Genomic DNA, 17,567 nt, shown 5'->3' with positions numbered 1-17,567 from the left:
AGTGGGAAGGGCACTCGGACTGGGAGGGACAGAAGTAGGAAAATCTAGGGATAATTTGGAAGCCGGAGATGAGGTCGCTGGTGGAGACCCAGGTGTTTGGAGGCTCCAGCCCCTCCTCGGTTTGGAGCAACCCCAGCAGAAGCCCCAGGAAGCCTAGTCCCTGCTGCCCAGCCTGGTCTCCACTCTGGGCCCGGCCACTCCTCCAGCCCCATCCCCCACCCCTGCTCCCTACAGAGTGCAGACACAGCGGGGACTCCGGCCGATTTTCAGAGTGTTTATTCTCTTCCTGGGGGCAGGGAAGGTCGCAGCGGGCTCCTGCCTCCTATATGTGCCAAATGAAGCCATAGTCGGAGCTGAGCAGCTCCTCCTTCGTACACAGTCCGTAGAGCTCGCCCGCCATGGGAGGCACCCAGCGCGTTGTGTGGAACACTGACTCGCCAACCTGCGGGTGCCAGGGTGTGGGCGGGCGCGCTGGGGGCCCAGTCTCCCCTCCCCCAGCTTGGGTGGGGCTGCCACCTCCCCCCACTCACTACGTCCCTTAGCCCCTCGCAGCCCTGCCCCCCCCCGCCCCCCGCCCCCAGGACCTACCTTCCAGTCAGGCACGTCCTTCATGATGATGGCCTCCTCCTCCAGGTTCTCCCGCAGCATCTGCAGGACTCTGCAGGGTGGGGTGAGGGATGGGACCAAGCAGGACCTGCACCCTAGATCCCACCCCCGCCACAGCCCCTCCTGGCTTTGTCTCCTCTTGGTCTTTGCACATGCTGTTCACTCCACCACCATGTCCTCTCTCCTGGGGCCTCTAAACTACTGCCTCCCTGACCCAGTCCCAAAGACCCCTCCTCCAGGAAGCCTTCCCTATGCTTCCCCCAGAGTAAGTCAAGTCTCTGACACCCTCCAGGCAGTGTAGGGACTCTGCTGCCCTCCCCTGGGTGCATCTTGGGCTGGACCCCCGCTGCAGGTCCCTACCTCCGGTCCCTCTCTGCCTGGAGCAGTGGCATCAGTGCAATGCGGGCCTCCAGGTCCTCAATATGCAGGCGCCTGCAGAACCCGAACACCATCAGCCACGGCTGGTGGGGGGTGGGGTAGCTTCAGACATCCAACTCCCCAGGGTCACGCTTGAGGGGCACAGGGCCAGGGCAAGGGTATCCACCTGGGGGCAGCCATGGGCAGGGAAGCTGTTTGGGGTGATAGGGGGTGGTGCAGGGTGGTGGGCGGGTCTATGGGGGTTGCACAGGCTGCTGTCCGGGAGACTCTGGCTTTATGGACTCTTTTCAATTAAAAAATTTTTTCAATTCCAAAATTAGCTTGGTCTGATGACTGGGTGAACCAGGGAGGGAAAGACTATCCTCAGGGCTCCACGTTTTCTGAGATCATGCCCCCACCTCAAAATAATAAGTTTGAGAGCTTGGCTGGCCCTAGGTACCACCGGTGGGGCCCTTCTCTTTCTGGAGTTTGTGTTCCCTGCAGTGAGCCCGCCCATGCTGGTGTAAGGATAAGAGTGAGGTGAGCAGGGGCCAGTACAGACTGGAATCGCCGTGGGTGGACACATGCAAAGGACTTCCCCCTCACAGGCTGCCCCCCTCATTGCACTAGCACATGGTGTGGTCATTGCTGGCCAGGCATCTGCTCCTGTGGTGGCTGTCCCGTCAGGCTGGGCTGGCTCACTCTAGTCTTCTTTCCCTCAACAGCTACCGAGAGCTCTCCCTGTGCTGGCCACTCAAGCACAGCCCCAGGGTTCCAGCCTTGTGGAGCGAGCCTGAGAGAGCACCATGGGGACTGCTGTGACATGGGTCGAGTACCCCTGTGTGGTGTGGTCTAAGCCTTCACTGCACTGAGTCTGTGCTTGGTCACCACAACTCTCATCCCAGCAGAGGCTGGCCGGCCCTCCACCCGTTCTGCCCAGAGATGGGGCCTCCACTCTGCCCTGCCCACTCGGGGTGCATGGTCTCCTCCCTGTGGCCCTCAGACGCTGAGCAGATGCCCCAGACGCCTCGCAGCTCCCACCTGCGCTCGCGGTTCCACTTCATCATTCTCCAGTAGCCGAAGAGCAGGGTCCCAAAGCCCACAGCGAGCATACTATAGCCTGCGGGGAGAGGGGCGACGGATCTGCTCAGGACTCTAGATGTTTGCAGTTGGGTGGCCCCGCCTGCCCCTGGTCAGCAGACCGGCCTCCACGCGCGAGCGGCTCTGAGGGTGCCCTCACTATCCCAGCTCATGCAGCCTCGGCTCCCTGGGCTCCCTCTGCACTCTGGCCACAGGAGGCTACCTGGGGTATCCACTGGGGCCTGGGAATGCAAGGCTGTGCCCCCTGCCCTGCACTCTGGGGGACAGAGGCTCCATGAATATTTACAAGCACCAGCAGACACTAATCCTGAGGGACAGCTGGGCTGTCACGGATGCTGGGAGGAATCAACAGGTTCAGACAACTGGGCTTTGGGTGCAGCTGCCATCCAGTTGACTCTGACTCACTGTGAGTGTCACGGTAGAACTGTGCTCCACAGGATTTTCTATGGCTGATTTTGGGAAGTAGATTACCAGGTCTTTCTTCTGAGGAACCTCTGGGTAGACTCAAACCTCCAACCTTTCAGTTAGCAGCCAAGCACGTTAACCACCAACCAGTTACCACCAAATCAATTCCAACTCATGGCGACCCCATGTGTCTGAGGAGAACTGCGCACATGGGGTTTTCAATGGCTGATTTTTTGGAAGTAGATCACCACCCTTCCAAGACACCTCTAGGTGGACTCAAACCTCCAACCTTTTAGTTAACAGCCAAGTGTGTTCATCATTGCGCCACTCAGGGTCTCCAGGCTTTAGTAACCATCCAGTAAATGACTGGCAAACAGTGGGTGAGGCCATGCCTGGGTCCATGGGGCTCGGGGCACAAAAGTAGGTTGCCCTGTCTGCAGTGGGGCCACCAGAGTCCTGACCCAACTGGACTGCCTCTCCCACCCTTCCCATCTTGGCTCTGGCAGGGTATGGAGTGGGACGTGAGGTGATTGACAGACCCCTCGTGCTCACCTGCTGCAAACAGGAGCTCAGGTAAGACAGCTCCACCTTACAAAGGGCCAGAGTCGAGGTGCCTGGGCCCTGTGCTCAGAGGCAGGACCCCAGTCCCTTGAATCTCCCGAGAGATCCTGCGTGTTCGGAGCTGATCCAGAGCACACAAGTACCCTCCCCTCGTGGTACTTCCACAATGTCAGCATGTTCTCCCGTCCGAGTTTCCGATTAGAGCTGCCTCATCCCAGGGGTGGGGGACCCTCGCCTTTAACCAGCCCTGTGGGCAGACAGAGTTGTGTCCAGCCTTCCGGAGACCCTCACAGCCGGGCACCCACGTTAGCCCATCTTTAAGATAAATTCCAAGAAAACAGCCTTTAAGGTGCTGCAGCAGGACCCTTCACACCTGCACGAAGTCCATAGGCTCTCACTCATCTCATCATCGGCCGAATGCTTCAGGGCTGAAGAAACTGGGCCCACAGCGGGGTCTTAGCCGTGAGAACTGCCAGTCTGGTGGGGGAGGTGAGTGAGGGGCACACACAGCAGGGCGTGTGGACCTCTCCCAAAGATCTAAATAAACAAAAAGACAACCACGTGCATGGACTGGAACACTGTTAAGATGGCAGTACTTCCAGATTGATCTAAAGAGTCAATGCAATCCCTGTTAGAAACCAAGCTTTCCTGTTTGCAGGAAGTCACAAGTAGATCATAAGCTTCCTATGGAACTGCAAACCAAAAAACCCCAAACCCAATGCCATAGAGTCCATGCCAACTCAGAGACCCTAACAGGATACAGCAGGACTGCCCCATGGGGTTTTCAAGGCTGTAATTTTTACAGAAGCAGACTGCCACATCTTTCTCCCTTAGAGCGGCTGGTGGGCTTAAACTACCAACCTTCCAGTTAGCATCTGGGCGCTTAACAACACTATGCCACCAGGGCTCCTGGAACTGCAAGGGACCAAGAATAGCCACAATGATCTTGAAAAAGAAGAAGAAAGTTGGAGGACTCTCACTTCACGATCTCAAAACTTATCAAACAGCTGTGGTAATCAAGACAACGTGGCACTGGAGTAAGAATAGACATCCAGCTCAAAAGAATAGAACTGAGAGGCCAGAAATAAACCATACATTTACGGTCAATTGATTCTGGACAAGGATGCCAAGTCCATTCAACGGAGAAAGAACAGTCTTTTCAACAAATAGGACAACTAGATCTCTACATGCAAAAGAATGAAGCTGGGTCCCTTCTTGACACCATGCACAAAAATGAACTCAAAACGGATGGAAGACCTGAATGTAAGAATTAAAACCATACAACTCTTAGATTTGGCAATTAAAAAACCTGTTGCTGTTGAGTCAATCCCAACTCATAGCCACCCTAAAGGACAGAGTAGAATTGGCCCATAGGGTTTCCAAAGAGCGGCTGGTGGATTCAATCTGCCAGCCTTTTGGTTAGTAGCCATAGCTTTCTTAACCACTATGCCACTAAAAGCACCCGTGATAAAAGCAAAAATAGATGCACTGGACCTCATCAAATTAAAACCTTTGTGTTGCAAATGATACCATCAAAGAAGTAAAAAGAATCCCCAGAGATAGAGAAAATATTTGAAAATCATATACCTAATAAGGGAAGAAAGATACACGAGTGGCCAATACAAACAAGAAAAAATGCTCTATGTCATTAGTCATCAGAGAAATGCAAATCAGAAACACAATGAAATTTCACCTCACACCCACCAGGATGATGACAATCAAAACGTCAGATAATAAGGAGTGTTGTTGAGGAGGTGAAGTTAGAGCTCTTGTGCATTGCTGGTAGGGATGTAAAAGGGCGCAGCCCCTCTGGAAATAACCTGGTGGATCCTCACGATGCTCAACGTGGAGTTACCATAGGATCCAGCAGCCCCACTCCTAGGTATATTCCCATGAGAATGAAAATGTAGGTCCACAGAAAAATGTATCCACAAATGTTCATAGCAGCACTGTTCATAACGTCCATTCCTGATGGATAAACAAAATGTATCCATATAATGGAGCCACATACTGTATTATCCACTTACGTGAAATGTCCAAAAAAACAAACCCAAACCTGTTGCTCTCGACTTGATTCCGACTCATAGCCACCCTACAGAACAGAGTAGAAATGCCCCCATAGGGTTTCCAAGGAGCAGCTGGTGGATTCAAACTGCCAACCTTTTAGTTAGCAGCCGAGCTCTTAACCACAGAACAGGCAAATCCACAGAGACAGAAAGTAGGTTAGTAGTCACCACAGGCTGGGGGTGAGGGTGGGGAATAGGCATGACTGCTAATAAGCACAAGTATTCTTCCTGAGAGGATGAAAATCTTCTAAAATTGACTGTGGAGATGGTTGCATGTATCTGTGAAGGTACTAAAAACCACTGAATTGTACACTTTAAATGGGTGAATTCTATGGCATGTAAATTATATGTATCTCAATAAAGATATTAAAGACACAAAAATAAGAAAAGGCTCCAACCTAGACTGAGGAAGGAGTAGAACGTTGGGGTAAAAGAGACGAGGAGTGGAAAAGGGGGTGGAAGTCACTTTAGAGCACTGGGGAGCAAAGAGGAGGTGCCTGGGCAGCCTGGCATGTTCTAGCCACTGTTGGGCAGTGGGTGTCAGGCTCAGGGCCACAGGGTTAAGACAGGAGCAGGGAGGGTGGGCTGATGGGAATGTGGGCTGTGGGGATGGAGAACAGACCTTTATACTTGCTGTGCCTCCCTCCTGGGGGCTCCTCCTCAAAGTGGCGCTCCCTGCCACCCTGGCTGACACAGGCCTCTTATCCTCAAAACTGGAAATTCTTGTGCAATGGTATCTGTCTCCTCAGCTAGGCTGTGAGCCCTTGGAGACAGGGCTGAGGTCTGAACAGGGCCATGAAGCAAGGACAGATGGGTGAGAGGGCCCCAGGGAAGCTGCTGCCTCATAAAGAAGACCACACCACCGGAAGAGGTATCTTCCTCACCTCTCACGGTGTGGAAAGACCCAGGTGAGCCTGCATGTTCTACAGGAAACACTGGTGTACTGCGATATCATGAACCCGAAGAGGTCCATGGTGAAAGGCACATTTGGGACTTAAAAATAAAAATGGGAGATGTGGACTAGGGGGAACAGGAGGCCCACGGGTCTGGTCCAAGTCACACAGGTGCACATTATCCCAATACACACCTGAGGGGGTCTAACAGGCTGGGTGCTCAGTTACCCCTCAATAAAAGAAATATGGAGGCTCTCATCACATCATAAGGAGCACTGGTGGTACAATGGTTAAGCACTCAGCTGCAAACAGGAAGGTTGGCTGTCTGAATCTACTCAGAGGCTCCGAAGAATAAAGACCTGGTGATTTGCCCCGGTAAAGATTACAGCCTAGGAAGCCCGATGGGGTAGTTCTACTCTGTCACATGGGGTCGCTATGAGGCGAAATCAACTGGACGGCACCCGACATCATGTCATAGTCTGTCAACCTGTTCTAGAACTAGAATCTTAGGCATACAAGTGCCCCTGGGTCAAATAAAGCCTATAGCCTGGTCTTGTACGGCCCTTGGGCTAAGAATGTTCCTACATTTGTAAACCGTTGTGAAAAGGTAGCAGGGACAGGGACTCCGTGGTCAGCAAAGCCTAAGATATTTACCATCTGGCCCTTTTCAGAGAAAGTTTGCCCACCCCTGTTCTAGGATACAAAAACCAAGAAGGAATGGGTCAAGGGAAAGACTCACTCTTCCACAGTCTGAATTAACATTTTTTTACCACGCCTGCTAATTCCTTTCCCTTTGTTTAAACAGAAACATAATTTGCATACAACTACATGCACAGGTTTTAAATGTAAATTTTGATGAATTTCGGCAATTGTATTCACCCTTAAATTATGTTTTAAATTTTATTTCTGTTAACACTGGGTGCTGAGTGTGGCACCTTTTACTTTTTCTGTGTTGAACCCAATGTAAAATATTACTTACAACATTTGAAAATTCAAGAACACAGATTCCTGGGCCACCCTATAGGACATTCCCTGGGTTTCGGCCCCGACTGACCCTGGGGGAGTCGCAGCCTTTCTCAGGCAAGTTTCTCCTCCTTGGAAGCCGGAGCAAAGCCAAGGGGCCAGGGTCACGGGTAAGCCACCCTCAGTTTACCGTCTGTAAAATGGGAGTAATTAACGGACTGACCTCTTGGATTGTTAAAAAGACACAAATTGCAGCACATATGATCGTTATTACTGAAACTATGGGGGATCCTGGGACTCCATCTCCCCGCAGCACAGCCGGGAAACTGAGGCCCGCTCGCCGTCCCGTCCCCGCCGCGGGGGCCCGAGGGCCCCAGACCTTGACACCCCGGCGCACGGCGACACTGACCCGACAGACCCCGACGGGGCAGGTTCCGCTTGTAGTCGATGGGGCCGTAGCCCCCCAGCGGGGGCATGTCCTGCTTCACCTTCGCCGTCGCCATGCTACCAGAGTCCTACACTTCCGGCCGTGGGCGGAAGTTACGTACCAGGCGGTTGTCGCCGTCATGATGAGTGTGGCGGAAGTTCGAGAGGTTTCTGACAGGACTGGGGCGCTGGTTTGGCCCCTGGATGGCGCGGAGCGTCGGGGCGGCGCAGCCTGGCTCCAGCAGCGCGTCTGAGTCCTTATTTACCAGACTGGGCGTTGGGGCGCCCTCATCACTGTACTAAAGGATCTCGGGTTCACCTTCCCTCAGGGCTGCAGCGCGGACTGTCAGGAACCCCCAGCCTCTTGCTCCCCAAGGAAGCAGGTCCCAGAGTCAAGCCCCTTCCCCGTTTTCTCCACGTCAGGGGAATCTGCGGGCAGCCCAGGACTCCCCATGGCCATGGGGCGGGGGATACACGGAGTGGGAGGGGAAGGGTCCGCTGTTAGCCGAGGTCGGACTCACGAGGAGGCGCCCAGATCCCAGGCGCGGATTTTGCTCCCCAGTGTGGTCGAGACACCCGGCTAGGGGCCGCTTCTCCGGAACTGAGCCGTTCCGGGCGATTGTGAGTCACATAGTATGAGGGGCTTGGGCGCCTGCGGGGCACGGCTCAGGGGTACCCCCCCACCCCGCGGCAGGGTGACGCCTGCGGTCACTTCACAAGGCAGAAATTGTTACCGCGGCAATAAAAGGCGCCGCGGCGGCAGGGGTCTGGGAGTGGGCACATGGGGGTACGGGGGTGCAGGTGCCAAGCGCCATGGGTTAGGCCCGAAATCGGAGTCCGGCCGCCCTCCGACAGCAGCCGCCTCCTGCTCCCCACGCGCCCCGGGCGCCACCATGTCGGGCGACAAACTCCTGAGCGAACTCGGCTATAAGCTGGGCCGCACTATCGGAGAAGGCAGCTACTCCAAGGTGAAGGTGGCCACGTCCAAAAAGTACAAGGGCACAGTGGCCATCAAGGTGGTGGACCGGCGGCGCGCGCCGCCCGACTTCGTCAACAAGTTCCTGCCGCGCGAGCTGTCCATCCTGAGGGGCGTGCGGCACCCGCATATTGTGCACGTCTTCGAGTTCATCGAGGTATGCAACGGGAAGCTGTACATCGTGATGGAGGCGGCCGCCACCGACCTGCTGCAGGCGGTGCAGCGCAGCGGGCGCATCCCTGGCGCGCAGGCGCGCGACCTCTTCGCGCAGATCGCCGGCGCCGTGCGCTACCTGCACGACCACCACCTGGTGCACCGCGACCTCAAGTGTGAGAACGTGCTGCTCAGCCCCGACGAGCGCCGCGTCAAGCTCACGGACTTTGGCTTCGGCCGCCAGGCACACGGCTACCCCGATCTAAGCACCACCTACTGCGGCTCGGCGGCCTATGCGTCTCCCGAGGTGCTGCTGGGCATCCCCTATGACCCCAAGAAATACGACGTGTGGAGCCTGGGTGTCGTGCTCTACGTCATGGTCACCGGGTGCATGCCCTTCGACGACTCGGACATAGCCGGACTGCCCCGGCGCCAGAAGCGCGGCGTGCTTTACCCCGACGGGCTCGAGCTGCCTGAGCGCTGCAAGGCCCTGATCGCCGAGCTGTTGCAGTTCAGCCCGTCGGCCCGACCCTCGGCCGGCCAGGTAGCGCGCAACAGTTGGCTGCGGGCGGGGGACTCCGGCTAACCGCCGGTGCTCCCGCCCTTCGTGCCGCCCCGGCACTTCGTACGCGCGGCGCACGCGCGAGGGACGCGCTTCGGAACCCCGCAAAGCCGCCGCCCGCCACTGCGCACGCGCCCTCCCCTCTCCTCTCCCCTACGGCTACTAAGCGCGCTCCTCCTGCTCAGTCACAACCTAGAGAGCGGGAGGGCAAATGCGCGGCCCCGGCTCCCGGCACGATGGCTCCTGGAGGGGGCGGGGTGCAAGGAGCCGAAGGCAGTACGCCTGCGCGGAACGAGCGACGGCTAAGCTGAGGACGGCGCGCGCCCGAGGACCTGCGGCAAGCAGACACGAGTGCGCGGCGCCCGTCCCCAGCCCACCGCGGGCGCCAGGGGGGCGCAGGGCGCCCTGGGCCCGGCCCCCCCCGGAATCTGTAATAAACTCGCTCGTCCTCACATCTGGCTCTAGCCGTGGCCCATTTTCGGGGCAGGGTGTGTCGCTCCCCTGGGGGGAAGGGCAGGCATGGGAGATCCATTTTCGAGATAGGCAAGTCGAGGCTTTTGCTGCAGGCCTCAGTGGGGAGTTGGGCAGATTCAAAGCCAGCTCTTCGGGCTCTCCAGCCTGGGCAGGATCGAGGGGGGTGTGAGATCGTGCTAGCGGTAGTGATGGTCCTGGGAATGGGGATGCTAGGGGGCTCACTGGACGGAAGGGGAGGGAGGAGCTCCTGTTGATACGCAGACCGAGCCTTTACGGATGAGGAAGCAGGCCGACACAGCTGTCACTTGCCCGAGAACACAGCTGGGATTCGAACCCCATCAGTCTGAAGCGGAGCAGCCCTGCTTGGTGAGAACCGCCCTCTCCAGGCCAGGGGGAGGAGAGTCAGGGCTAGGGACTGGGCATGGGTCCACTGGTTCATTCAGACTTGGTTCACTCGCGTATTCGTGCATTTATTGAGGTTGGGACTCAGCAGAGATGCTTGGACCCATCTGAAGGAGGCAGGTGGAAAGTAAAAACAAAAGGAAAGGCCTGGAATAAGATGATCGTAAATTGTGCTAAATCGGGCAGGGCAGTCCGGGAGGGACCAGGGTGATGACATTTGAGCTGAGCCAGAAGGAACCAACCTGGGAAAGTTGGGAGAGAAGGTGAAGAGGGTTGCATCTGCGGCGAGGGACTCTACAGGGCCTGGGGAAGTTTGGGTTTTATTTTGCCTACGATGAGGTTACTGGGTTTGGTCACAGTGGCTGTCTGGGGTGTGTGGCAAGCGTCTCCCTAACCCTGATCCCTCCTATCTCTTCCATCTGAAACCCACACAGCCCCTAAGGGAGCTGCTGGACTTGTGGGTCTATGTCCCACTCCTGCTCACTCACCTTCCACGGCTCCCTGGAGCCCTGGAGATGGAGTACTAGGCCCCTCCCCCCTTAAATTTTTAGGTTGTGGTCCTTTTCACCCCATTTTGCAGATAACTGCTGCCCAGTGGGGATAGGCCTTGCCATCAGAGGGGGTATCCTGGCTGAATCTCATCAGAGCTGAGAGAAAAGACCGGGCCCCTCTAGTTAAATTTGAAGGGCCCCTCATCCAGATCTGAGTCCCTGGGTGGCACAAACAGTTAAGCACTAAACTACTGACTGAAAGGTTGGTGGTTCGAACCCACTCATGTGACTTGGAAGAAAGGCCTGATGATCCTCCAAAAGGTCACAGCCTTGAAAACCCTATGGAGCAGTCCTACTCTGTACACATGGGGTCACTGTGAGTTGAAATTGACTTGATGGCAATTGGTTTGGTTTTGGTTTTCCTCAGGGACCTGGGCCATGTCTCCGGCTCCTCACCTGGAAACAAGTGCAGGAACCGGACCACAGGGTTGTTGGGAGGGGGCCTGTCTCACCAGAGATTCGGCAAGAGCCAGACCCCTCCCAGGCCCCCACACACTCAGAATAAAACTCACTGTCTCTCCTGGTCCAGCCACACTGCCCTCCTCGCTATTTCTCCACCCGCCACATGTGTTCTCACCTGAACATGGCTGTCCTCACTCCCTTTAATACCTCCCCATCTTCATTCAAGACTTGGCCTCAAAGTCACCTCCAGCCTGACACTCTGCTCTCCCTCCTTGTCCCCATCTAAAGGTGTGATGATGCTTCCATCTGTTGTCACTGCCCTGCCCCTAGCACCCAGGCCCTTCACTGTCCGTACCTCCACAGCGCTCGTGAGCAGAAGGGCCAGGATGTTAGAGGGGGCAGGGTTGCAAGGACTAGGGCTGGTGCCCCATTTTGTAGGTGGAGACAGTGTGGCCCAGAGTGTTCAGCCTACTGGAGACCGTGGCCCAGACTCACCCAGGGATCTGCCCTGGTCTTTGAGGAGTTTGGTGCCTGACCAGGGAAGGCCAGGACTCAAATCCATCCTTAGGAAGAGTGAGGTCATGGGGCTGGGCCCCTAGAAAACGTCCCATAAACGGAGGTGGACAGGCTTGGGTGTGGTTTCTGCTGTCTGCAACCAGCTCTTTACACCTGTCTGTAAAATAGGGTGAATCCTGGCAGCCGCCATATGTCAAGAACCAGCAAAAAAAAAAATTTTTTTTTTACACATCGTGGAATTAGTCATATGAAAAAATTGGGAGTGTCTAAATCTGAAAAAACTTCTCACCAGGAATTTGCTCATTTCAGAGCGGCTCTGTGCATGGGACATTTCCTGAGGTCTGGGTGACCCCTGTGCTTGGAACACACATCTATAATCTCATATCCTACAGCAATGGCTCCCAAAGTGATGCCCAGCCTAGAAAGTTTCAGAAAATTCTGTCCCTCTGGTTGGAGTGTAGAGGAAGCTTTATTCTAAGGATTCTCAAGAAGACGGGCACTGGTGAAGCCATGGGCCCACGGTTACCCACTGGCGAGGGACCCCTCAGCCACCCTCTTGTACGCTCTTCTCCAAGTTTTGGCGTTTTTGGGAAACAGGGTTGAGGATAAAACAGAAGTACAGCCAACACATGGTCCATTTCTTTATTGTCCTTCAGATTCTAGAATCACCTCACAACGCATAGTTATCGGGTTCCAGCGTCTTTGTTTATTGGAACTGTCTATTCCGGTTTGGTGCCAAACATTTTTTTAAAACATGTTTTATTATCAAAGATTTAGAGTCACAATAAATACAAGTGACAGCCTCCCCCCAAGGCCCCTAAATACCCTGCACTAGTGTAACTGTCTATTACACTTTCTGTTAAAGAAATATAAAAGTTGCTTGCTGTTTTTAAAAAAGCTCAGTCCAAGTTATTTCAGCAACATCCTGTACAGCATAGCTTGGCATTAAAGAAAAGCCGTGAGGCAGAGCAGCAAGGCCCACCTTTTGTTATTTACATCCCTATGCATCAGGTATTTATACACATATATAGAAAACTCCTCCCTGCGTGTCTCCATACAACGGGAGAGCCGTGTGTGGGCCAAAAAGATTCCTGAGGGGACCAGGAGCCACAGGGCACAGTGCGGTCTGAGTTGCCTCTCGTCCCCTCTGTCCTGGAAATACAGATAGGACCGAAGGTAGCTCTCACCACCCATGTCTTTAACAAAGATAAACTTTGTGATACTGGGATACTGCTGACTGGGACCCCATGATGAAGCCAGGATGGTCAGAAACGTGGGAGCTCCGAGCAGGTCCATGTCTACCCGTGTACGTATGTATGTATGCGTGCATAAACTTGTACGTAACAACCCCCCAAATCAAACCAGGTGAGAAAGGAATTGTGCTCAAATAGCACGGCAATACTTTTTAAGTTTCCAGTTGCCTCCAGGGGTTTGTGACAGGTAATTTGGGACCGTTACAATCATTGGTCACTTGTCATTGTAGGCTCCCACATCCTTGCGGGTCCTGGGGACAGCAAGGACCGTGGCAGTCTCAAGGGGTGAGCTCTGCACAGACAGTTGACACCTGTAATGCTAACCAATGCCCTTTCCCATGGCTTGTTCAGACCCCCATCCAGAGAGGTATTTAATGCTTGTCCTGTATCATCATAAATTTCATCACAGAACCACCCGTGATCTGGGGCTTCTTAGAAATTACACTGCAAAGGGGAACAAGGAAAAAAGGGGGTGGTGGTGGGAATTTCAAGGTAGTAGAAATTAACTAAAGATTAAGGCGTCTTACATTCTTGCCCCTTTAAAAAAAGCTACTGTTAAGTCACAGTATGTTGTCCCTGATCAGAGTGGCTGAGGGGGTGGAAGGCAGAGCCAGGCCCCAAGCCATCCGTCCCTTCCACCTGAGACGCCCCTTCCCTTGCTGGGTCACAGTTTGTATTGAACTCACAAGGTCTGTCCAAGCCCCAAGCCCAGGAGGGACGTCTCACGGGCTCAGAGCAATAGTTCCTGAGCACGATGGAGGATGCGAGGTGCTGAGGGGGCTGCTGGCCCTCGTCACAGACCCAGGGAGCATGCTGGGAGCCACCAACGCAGGGTGCCTCAGCCTGGTGCTTTGCCGCTTCTCTGCATAGCGTGAAGTTGGTTGTTCCCAAGGGAGGGCCATCGGGCTCTCCTTCTGGGAGGACTCCAAGCATATGGCCCGTGGCGTGAACAGAGAGGGCCAACAGCTCAGGGTCGTAATAAGATAGGTATTTATTTGCCAGGCACACAGAAAAATGCGAGGAATAGAAACGCTTGCATACTCTTGAATTTTGGCGTGTAAAAACACACCCTCTTTCCCCCCTCCTGAATTTCAACTTCCCTCCTCTCCCCCAAATCCCTAGACCTCGGGAGGAAGGCCACTCTGCCTCACCCTCCCCTCCTTGGCTCATCGAAGTGATGTGCTCAAAACAAAACCAATTAAGAAATTTAGGGTTTTACACAACAAAAAATTAGAACTTTTTGCAAAACTAGGTCTCCTACTTGCTGTCAAAAATGTTTCCTAAACACTGACATTATTCACACAACATGAGAAAGGAGAGTTACATGAGCTTTTATTACAGTAATAGTTGTGTCTGAAGGAGGGAACCCTGCAAAGTAAGGGTTTAAATTTAAGTTTCCACCTGCAGCCAGGGGTGGACCAGGGCTCGGCTGCCCTCATGGGGAGGCTGTGTGCAGCAGACATGGATCTTCACTTCTCCTCATGGAGCCTGGCTTTAAAGACCGGGAGAAAAAAACAAAACAAACTAAGGGCAGATCTGATCCTTCTAAAGACGTTTCTGTAGACACTAAGGGTAGAAAAACCTGAGGACGACCCACGACAGCACCCCCACTGTAAGGAAAAGTTTCTAGACTAGACCCACACTGAAATCCTGAAGTCGGGGAGGGGGTGCAGGAGAAGCACCTGGGCCGGGCCCCAACCCGGGACACACCTGTTACGAGCACCTGACACTTATTTCACGGTCAGGCTAGCGTATGATTCCATCTATCGAAATCAGTAGGAAAAGTAAGAGAGAAAATTTAATAAAATAAACCAAAAAACAAAAACAGCAGCCCTCTCCTGCTTCCCAGCCAAGCTCCTGGGCTCTGTGCCCATCTTCCCTCCTTGGCAGCAGTGTGTCCAGATCCCTGGTCTCCAGTGGGCCTGGGTTCATTTTGTTCTGCTGAGTTCGAGGGTCCCAAGGTCATCAGATGAGCAGCAGCGAAGGGCTTCCTGTGGGGCTGGTCCAGTCTTGGGCTACCAGCTGCCTGCCCCCTGAGGCGCAGGGCAGACACTGCAGTCAGGACCTGGGTATGCACAGCTTGCCTTCAACTCCATCATCATGAGGTGATTCAAAGATACATCGAGTGACAGGCCTTCGTGACGGAGGGTGTCAGGGTTGGGAAGCAGAGCAGTGGCCACTCACTTGGCGCCGGGAGTGGCCACTCTCACTTGCTGTGTCATGTCCAGGGGATTGCGCCTGCCAGGAACCAGATTGGGGGAGGGGGCGATGCAGAACCAGCCCCCGGGTCCACGTTTCTGCTGGTGACGGCAAACTAAAGGCAAAGAAAGGAAGGAAGAAAGCCGCGCGGTCCCTCCAGGTGGAGTCCTCCTCGCCCAGTGCTGCCCAGGGTCTGCAGCGTCTCAGGTTGCTTCTTCAGCAACCACATTCAGTAGCGGCATCTCCCGGGCGGAGGACAGGTCGGCGCAGCCCTTCTCGGCAGAGGCAGCCGTGCGGGGGAAAGGGAGGAGGGAGGCGGGTCTCCACTATTTCCATGTGGCTGACTGGGGGATGGAGCGTGGCGGGATCATGTCCAGGAGGTACTCACGCTGACGGTCGACGGCCGAGGACGCTTTGTGCACCGCCAGGCCTGGGCTGACAAAGGCGAGGGCCCCGCCTGCAACAGAGGGCACGTGGCACCACCGGAGTCAGCCCGGCTACTGCCGCGACTCCACCCTAGATGACCCGGAGCAGAACCACTGCCACTGGGACCTCTATCCAGGAGGACCCCACCCCAGAGGACCCTGAGCAGGGCCACAGGCCCCCGGCCACAGCATCACCATCAAATCCTAAGAGAGTCTAAGAAGCGATCAATTCCTCCCTGCTCATCCCCAATTAGAAAGAAATCCCCAAGAAGCCAATGTCATCACTACGTGAAGAACATTTAGATAATAACAGTGAGCACAGAGAGGCCTGCACTGAGGCTTTCTGAAGGGTACCCTAGTCACACCGGTTGTCACCCCCAATGCGCCCGGCCCACCTCTCCCACATGTGAGACAACAGCTTGAGATCAGTCACCTCTCCAATCCTCACAGTACACACCTGTCAACATGGACGAGCCATGCGACAATGGGGCATGGCCGCCACTGACAACAGGTCTATCCTCAGAGGATCTTTAACAGCAAAATAAATCTCATCAAAGCATTAGGAGGAAACATCAACACCGCACAGCACCATCCCTCAAAAGACACAGACATTTACACACATGTGGCACATGGTACTGCAGTGCAACATGTTCTCGTGGGTAGAAAATATGAGCCATTACCCTCCCTGTACTTTCTGCATTTCTACAAGAAGCCAATGTTACTTTTGTACTCAGAAACTAAGGAAATGACCCCAACTCACATATATACAGAGGCTTTTGGTCCCCCCATCCCTGTCACACAGGACTCTGCCAGCAAGGACCAGAGTCACCATCCACGCCAGGAGAAAATCTGGTAAAGATCAGTATGTTTATGGAAAAGTGCCCAAAGTCACATGAACTACATTTAGGGCCTGTGCTCACTGACCACGTGACCGGCTTGCCCCTGAGCCACAGCTATGACCCTGGAGTGGAATGTGGACACCCCAGGACTCCTGTGGGGAGACGCTGTCTCAATGACTCCTCTCTCACATCCTAGCTGTCTACTCCTTCACACCTGCAAGCTCCCCCTAAACACACACATGGTGCAAAAGCCACCACAGGTGTGCACACACCAGCTCACACCAACTCCCTGCTGACCTCAAACACAGCCACATTCACAGAGTAACGGCCAGTCAGCAAGTCTGTGCTTGTATCACACGCACTGAGCAATGGCCTTGCGGTGGTTTACAATCCTTAACTCTGGGACACAGACCTACTGTGCAGAACCCAGCGCCCTACCCCCGGCACCAGCCCTCTTGGATCTGTGTCAGCTCACTTTCCCAGTTCTCAATTGGGTCTGTGTGTGAGGACAGCCATCTTTCTGCGGGAACACGCAAGGATACATAAAGACGTGTGCCACTTCTGCAACAAACTCTCCTGTGTGCCTCTCTTCTGTTGTCCCGTTTTTGAAGAACACGTGAGGAGTATCTAACTCCTGTTTTAACAACACTAGGACATAAATAAGAAAAACAAACAGGACAAGCACAGGCAGTGGAGGTGGCGGCAACATGTCCGTGGTGGATGAGGTGCCGATACTGTCCTTCTTTGGATCTGGAGGCCTTGCTGCCCCTGGTACACAATCCCACCCCTACCCCCGGTTCCCCCTCCCTACCTCATTGCTCTGTTTTGACCAGACATGTCACGGACTGAGGGCAGGGAGCAAGGAGGCCCTTCGTGACAGTGGTAGTTAGACAATAGACACCGCTAAGTCCCTGGACGGCCAGTGGGGGACAGGTGGGGTGGGGGCTGGACACAGTGCTTAGACAGCAAGGGCTGGTACACTCAGGGCTGTCACGCACTCGGGGTGTATTATCACTGAACAGAATAGCTAAAGCTGGAGGTTTGGGTAAGAGGACAAGGCAAGGACGGCCCCCTGTGCGCTTCTGCACCCCATGCACAACACTTCTCTGGGAAAAGACAGGAAGGCCAGTTGGGTCGGAGTACCCACCTGCACTCAGGGCTGCCTTCTTCCAGCCAGGGGTGGCGCTGCCCTTGCTGGCACCCATGGCCCTCTCGGAATGCTTGCCAGTCCTGGTCGCAAGGGCTGCAGCTGTGTTCTGCAGTTTGGGCGACTGGCTGAAGGTGTGCAGGACGCTGCGGGGTGTCGTGGTGGGGCCCCGGGACAGCTGGCTGGAGGCCTGCAGAGAGAGATGGAGCGCAGGCTCAGGGGGGCGGGGGGGCTGGAGCCAGGGGGCCGCAGAGGGCATGAAGCTCAGCGCAACCTCTCCTCGCTCTGTC

At 54.7% G+C, this 17,567-nt stretch overlaps 3 protein-coding genes across 15 annotated transcripts in view; 1 reads left to right on the top strand and 2 right to left on the bottom strand.

The window, feature by feature from the left end:
• Positions 1-259: 259 nt before the first annotated feature.
• On the bottom strand, positions 260-7,581 carry NDUFA13 (NADH:ubiquinone oxidoreductase subunit A13). Of its 2 annotated transcripts, XM_003413513.4 has the most exons (5): positions 7,362-7,503; positions 2,005-2,083; positions 967-1,038; positions 589-658; positions 260-442 (listed from the first exon to the last, which is right to left on the bottom strand). In XM_003413513.4, the coding sequence occupies exons 1-5, from the start codon at positions 7,453-7,455 to the stop codon at positions 323-325; spliced, it is 435 nt and encodes a 144-aa protein (XP_003413561.1). In that variant the 5' UTR covers positions 7,456-7,503; the 3' UTR covers positions 260-322. The 2 variants fall into 2 exon arrangements, with proteins under 2 accessions (XP_003413561.1, XP_010591501.1); XM_010593199.3 differs by lacking the exon at positions 967-1,038 and having other exon boundaries at positions 7,362-7,581.
• Positions 7,582-7,913: 332 nt separating this feature from the next.
• On the top strand, positions 7,914-9,116 carry TSSK6 (testis specific serine kinase 6). Its single transcript, XM_003413514.4, has one exon. The coding sequence runs from the start codon at positions 8,014-8,016 to the stop codon at positions 9,091-9,093; it is 1,080 nt and encodes a 359-aa protein (XP_003413562.2). The 5' UTR covers positions 7,914-8,013; the 3' UTR covers positions 9,094-9,116.
• A 2,926-nt stretch (positions 9,117-12,042) lies between these two features.
• GATAD2A (GATA zinc finger domain containing 2A) overlaps positions 12,043-17,567 on the bottom strand; it is an 82,745-nt gene continuing 77,220 nt past the window's right edge. For all 12 annotated transcript variants that reach the window (XM_064281031.1, XM_064281024.1, XM_010593200.3 and 9 more), the window contains 2 exons: positions 17,278-17,467; positions 12,043-15,323 (listed from right to left, as the gene is read on the bottom strand). In XM_064281031.1, coding sequence (XP_064137101.1) covers positions 15,193-15,323; positions 17,278-17,467 — 321 coding nt within the window. In that variant the 3' untranslated portion in view covers positions 12,043-15,192. The remainder of the gene's footprint in view (positions 15,324-17,277; positions 17,468-17,567) is intronic.

Source organism: Loxodonta africana, chromosome 3 (genome assembly GCF_030014295.1).
Source record: "Loxodonta africana isolate mLoxAfr1 chromosome 3, mLoxAfr1.hap2, whole genome shotgun sequence".
Taxonomy (NCBI): domain Eukaryota; kingdom Metazoa; phylum Chordata; class Mammalia; order Proboscidea; family Elephantidae; genus Loxodonta; species Loxodonta africana.
Note: the sequence above shows the minus strand (reverse complement) of the source record. Positions and strands in the feature narration are given on the sequence as shown.